The sequence below is a fragment of the Cynara cardunculus genome, unplaced genomic scaffold, assembly GCF_001531365.2.
Source record: "Cynara cardunculus var. scolymus isolate 2C unplaced genomic scaffold, CcrdV1 Un_Scaffold_326, whole genome shotgun sequence".
Lineage (NCBI taxonomy): Eukaryota > Viridiplantae > Streptophyta > Magnoliopsida > Asterales > Asteraceae > Cynara > Cynara cardunculus.
The window spans coordinates 55,170-60,812 of record NW_020200571.1 but is presented as its reverse complement, the minus strand read 5'-3'; the positions used below and the strand labels follow the sequence as shown (position 1 = coordinate 60,812).

Below are 5,643 nucleotides of genomic sequence, written 5' to 3'. Positions count from 1 at the left end.
ACTTCTTCAAAACCTTCTTTTTTTTTCTTTTCTTTAAAACCCCTATTTATATTAATACTAAATTAAGGGATGGACATTATAACCCCCTAGATTAACACTATAAAACAATTCTACTCCAAACTTTCAAACAACTAAATATTTATCTAACCTGTTAGAATGGGATGTTACAGTGAGAGCGAGAGTTCTAGAGCAATTAAATGAGATAACTTTTAATAACTCATGAATATCAGTTTGAATCTCACGTTGGGGGGTTGGGGAGAAGACATAGAGATGTGAGAGGGTGAAGACATGAGTGAAAGGTGTCAAAAGTATCTTGAAAACATGAAAAGAAAAGGTAATAATGTGCATTGGTAACTTGTACTATATGTTATTTTAATTGTAGATTAAAATATTTTAAGACTGAATGCATAAAGTAGTAATACTTAATGCATTATGAGTTGTTTTTAAGACTTTGTGCATAAATATATAGTATTTATGCATTAAAAATTGTTTTTAAGACTTTTGATAAATCTGGTTTATAAGATAGTATAAATAATTGTTGGAATTAACCTCAGGATGAAAAACAACAATAAATTGTAAACATAGAGACTAAAACCATAATTCAAAAACATAAAAGACAAAAATAGCAATTTCAAACAAACTAGAGGGATGAAAATTGTAATTTACTCAAAGATATTTTGTGAAGAAAAAGTGAAAGGGGCATAAATTTAGAAGAGCGAAAGTGAAAGCATAAATTTGGGAGAGGCATATTTTTGCGATTTGATGCTTACATAATCATAGAAATGGTAATCTCTCGACAATCACTTTGAGAAGGAACTGTGTGATCGTAAAAACGAGCTTAAAATCACTTTGAGATACGATCTTTCTCTCTCATCGTGCACAAGTCCAAAGCTTCTCTCTCGGAGACGTTTTACAGGTGATCGGCGAGAGAAGCAAAGGCCTCGGATCGGCTTTGCTTTCATCACTTTCTGATTTGAGGTACACACTATCTCCATGAGTCATCATATACATTGTTTGTCTCTTCACTTTTCGCGTTTTGGGGTTTGTGTTTTGTTAGGTTTTTTGATACGATTTGCTTAGATCTATTGCTGCCATGTATTGTATTGTAGTTTTATGTCGTTTTACGATTGTCTGTGTGTGAATCTGTGTAAATTTGAAATGATTGATTGGTGGTAAGTGGTTTGCGATTTAGGGTTTTGATTATAGTCGAATTTTCTACGAGTTTTGAACTCTATTTGTGTTTGAGGCTTGATTGACCGGTTGAGTGTGGGTTTCATATAATTAGTTTGATGTGAATTCAAGTATGTGAGAAGATTTTTTCATATTAATTGATTGTACATTTGTTGGGTATAATAATCAGCTAAGCCTGATGGGGTTTATTCTTTCTACAAAATAGATTACTCTCTATAATCCAAATTGAAAAAGCATATAACTTCAATTTTGTAATCATCCGCCTCACTGGAATCCCCTTTCTGAACTTCAAGAAGAGCAAAATTATTGGAGTGTGAGGCCTAACTCGAGAAGCAATTTACACTGTAAAGGACTCTTGTTTTGACCTTCTTTCATTGGTTGGGAAGTGGATTATTGTTTGTCGAAAGATGAGTATCTGTTAAATTTATAGCAACAAGTGTTAGGTATGTAAATGAGACCTTTTGTTGGTAATAATGAATGATGATACACCATTAATGTCAAATTTGCAAGCACTGTTTCAATGTTGGTCTAAATTGAGGCATTGTGTGCTCGTTAATAGTTCCATTTTCCTGACTTGTCTACTTAGATGCTAGTGGAGGTCGATTACCTAGTGTATTTACTATAACACTACTGATTGCTCAACTGGATTTCACTACTTTTATACTAACAGTGCCTTTTTAACCCTGTCAAAAAAAGTAAGAAATATAATTTTTTTTTGGGGGGGGRGGGGGGGGGGGGGGGGGGAACTATCAGTTGCAGTTTTAAATAGCTTGGTCTGGTTTTGGTAGTATGAATTCATGGTTTTCGTATTTATCTATTTTTTAATCTTTCTGTATTTGATTATTAAAGATTTTATATAATTGGATGGATGATTCTTTTGTGTTATTAATACAATTATGTGTGTATTGTCTCATATTTGGATGTTCAATTCACCACAGTAGGCGTCAATTGCAGTTAGGATGGCATCAAAATTGAAGCAATTGCAATCTAAGGCAGGTCAAGCATCACAATTTTTGTCCAAGCATGGAACTACTTACTACAAGCAGCTGTTGGAGCAGAACAAACAGTACATTCAGGAGCCAGCCACTGTTGAGAAATGCAATGAGTTGTCCAAACAGTTGCTCTACACTCGTCTTGCCAGGTTAACTCTATGGACCTTGTGTCTTGATTTAAGTTGAATTTCTATTCTACTTGCCATTTCATGAAGCCATGGTCAATACACAAGCATTTTACGTTATAGTTTGATGCTATTTGTGTTTTCTTAATTATTTCTGGTTCTACATGTAGCTAACTTCATAGTTTGACTCGTTATTCATCAATACATTTTGTTGTTGTTCCTAAACTGTTGCATATGCTGATAACACAACACGTGGGATAGTGAAGTGCATGTGAAAAGTTTGTTCTGATATCGTATGTTAACACACAATAATGTTACTTTAGAGGTTATTTATTTTGAAACCAAATTCGCCTGAATTAGTATTTACGGTTAGAAATAACATTGTGTATTTGAGGAATTTTGTGTTTACACCCTCAAGATTTGGATTTTTTATTCAATCTAATCTTTCCAGTTGGGTGCCTACTTTAAAACCAATATTGAGCTTAAGGCCTTGATTTCTAGGGAAATTTGGAGTTGTTAGATCTCGCTTAACATAAGCTACAGTGCTTGTTGTTTCTTTGAAGGATCGATTAGCATTACATGTGGCTATAATCAATGCTTGAACAATATTGTTTTATACTGATGCAACTTGGTCCTTTTAGTGTGCCTATGCAAGTCCAACAATGTGCTATGTGCTATCTGCTGTCACCTGTACATGCTCCCCTCCATTTAAGTTTATCAAATGCACTGTCAGATATGGCTCAGATTAATTCTTTCATCCTTGTTTATGTTAACTTTGTGGTACAACAACATTGAGCTGCACTTTCTTTTTGTTGAAGCTCCATTCAAGAAGTGTTTTTCTATATCACCTGTCTTAATCTTTGTTTTGCCACTCAAGCTTTCAATTCACTTTCGCAAACGATCTGTTTCCGTTTCAAGTATGATGACTGAGGAACTTTTTAAAGAATTTTGATGAGAGGTAGTGCTAGAGTTTAAATCTAATGCATGTATAAATTGTTCTTTGTTACTTTTGAAGCAGCTAGCAAGAGTGCGGAACTAGTTTTATTGTGTTGACACTTCTATATAGCTTTTGGGATAGTTTTACACCGACTATGTTTATATATTATTTCCTTTAGTTTTAATGGTGAACTAGAGCTAGAATGGTGAAAACATTCAGTACTTAAAATGATAATATTTTTAAGTTGAACTTTATATGTGAGATCGGTAATGGAGCCTACAGGGGTAGACTGGACCTAGAAATTATTGGAATTGGGCTTGATCTTTTTAATAGTCTTTGACTTGTTTTATATTACTTCACAAACATTGCTAATCTTTTTTTTTTTTATCTACGGGAGTTTATTAGTCTTAATCTTTTTGTAGTCTGGCTCAATAATGAGCACAAAACTGGACTAAGATTAACCAAAGGATCATTGGTCTGGTGGTACCCCCTAACTCTACTGTGGAGGTTGCCTTGGGGGGGGGGGTGTTCAAGTCTCACCAAAGGTGAGAATTATGTGAGTTCTCTTTGCCGTGTATAAATATTATATATCAGAAAAAACTAGACTAAGATTAGCAGTTTGAGTCCCTACTCCAAACAACTAACCAATCACTTAAGCATCTCTTGTCTGATACCAAATTGTTACACATATAGATGGTACTATGGTAGGGATAATAGGGGGCTGGTCAATTAGTCATAAGTTAAGTCGGGTGTTAGGAGAGGTATAAATAGGAGGGTGGAAACCATTATCAGTTTTGTAATCAATTGGGTTTAATCCTTAGGAGAGTTCTTGGCCTCTCGAAAGCCAGAGTGTCTCATTATTATTTGGTTATGAGTGAATAATCAAATCTTACCCTAGTTTTGTTGATAATCAGTAGCAATTTGTAACACAAATCTTGTTTCACATGCATATAAAAGCAAGAATATTTTTTTAAAAGTTTAGACGATGCATAATCAGTAGCCAACTGTACATGGTTGATGCGGAGATAGTGGGCTCAGCCGAGGAGTCGCTGCTGTTCAAAAAAGAAGATAAATAGAAAAAAGCATGTTTTCATATTCGTCTCTAGCAGACTAGCCGTAATCTTCTTTCCTTTTTTAATTTCATCTCCATTTTTTCATTTTGTTCAGACCTTTTGTGCAAACATTCTGTTTCGCACACTTTTTGCAACCCAGCGGTCTTCATGGAAATAGGCAATCTACTCTCTGCGGTGAAGTACTGGTATGCGTACATCCCATCTCTCAATACACCACCTCCCGATGGGATGTACTTGACTCGTTTGGTTTAGAAAAAAACATTCTTATTTGATGGTGGTGGTAAATATGACTTGCCTGGTTTTTGGATCATCATATTGAGGCCTATGTAGCTTATGGTACTTGTTGCTGTATTACCTCCATACAAGAGAATTCGGGATTCCATGTGAGGAATGGGTATGTGTTCATCAGTAATCCGAGGGTCTGTTTGGTTTGCAGACTGGACTAGGCGGGCGAGAGTAAGGTAGGCAGGTGAAAGAATTAAGGAAGGTTTTAAGGTTTTGATTTGACATAGGTATAGTTTAGTAATTTACCAACCTCATCAGTCGTCTCCCTGATCTTTGTTACACCTATTTTGGTTGGAGGTCATGTCCTATCCAATCACAGTCTAATGCCGCATACCAAACTCACCCCGATTGTGGTGGTTCCTAATGTGGGACCCATAGAATACAATCTAGTAAGAGATTCCGAGTGTTCCTTTTTCTTCTTTGGGTTAAATAAAAATCATGGTATATATAAGGTTTCTATTACGAAAAATTGGGTACAAAAATCCATGTCTGACTGATATATGTGAATATTTACTGCAGCCTCCCTAGGCGTAACGAGTCATTCTGGAAAGAGCTGGATCATGTGAAAAATTTATGGAAAAACAAACAAGAGCTGCACGTTGAGCAAGCTGGAATCGCGGCTTTGTTTGGGCTGGAATGCTTTGCATGGTTTTGTGCGGGTGAGATTGTTGGAAGGGGGTTCACGTTCACCGGTTACTATGTCTGATTAATGAGAGATTAAAGTCGGAAAAGAAAAAGCTGTTTTCCGGAAACAACTATAAAAGGCTTTTCTGTGTAATGTTTTACATTATTTTTTGGAAATTTTGAAGGCAGTTGCATCAATAATCTGCATCTTTAGGGTAATATGACTCTATTTCAAAGTGTTTGCAGAATGACAAGAATTGTTTTCTCTTGCAGTTGTTTTGGAAGTGTCTTCATTTTCTAATTCCTTTGCATGATTCATTTGAAACAAGTAGTAGTATCATGAACTTTTTTATATCTTCTAATCCCTTTTTTGTTGGTTAAAATCTATTATTAGTACACGGGGGAGGGGAGGGGCG

At 35.4% G+C, this 5,643-nt stretch overlaps 1 protein-coding gene across 3 annotated transcripts; it reads left to right on the top strand.

Annotated features, from left to right (window-relative positions):
* Positions 1-812: 812 nt before the first annotated feature.
* Positions 813-5,526, top strand: LOC112501620. Of its 3 annotated transcripts, none has more exons than XM_025105303.1 (3): positions 813-978; positions 2,130-2,332; positions 5,123-5,526. In XM_025105303.1, exons 2-3 carry the CDS (start codon positions 2,151-2,153, stop codon positions 5,307-5,309), a joined length of 369 nt encoding a protein of 122 aa, XP_024961071.1. In that variant the 5' UTR covers positions 813-978; positions 2,130-2,150; the 3' UTR covers positions 5,310-5,526. The 3 variants fall into 3 exon arrangements, with proteins under 3 accessions (XP_024961071.1, XP_024961072.1, XP_024961073.1); XM_025105304.1 differs by having other exon boundaries at positions 834-978; positions 2,133-2,332; XM_025105305.1 differs by having other exon boundaries at positions 838-978; positions 2,146-2,332.
* The last annotated feature ends 117 nt before the right edge of the window (positions 5,527-5,643 follow it).

What these genes read in the sequence shown, in the direction of transcription:
- LOC112501620 (XM_025105303.1), top strand. Translation starts at nt 2,151, where the DNA reads ATGGCATCAAAATTGAAGCAATTGCAATCTAAGGCAGGTCAAGCATCA. An exon ending in CTCTACACTCGTCTTGCCAG is followed by an intron (nt 2,333 to 5,122) that starts GTTAACTCTATG and finishes TATTTACTGCAG; the next exon opens with CCTCCCTAGGCGTAACGAGT.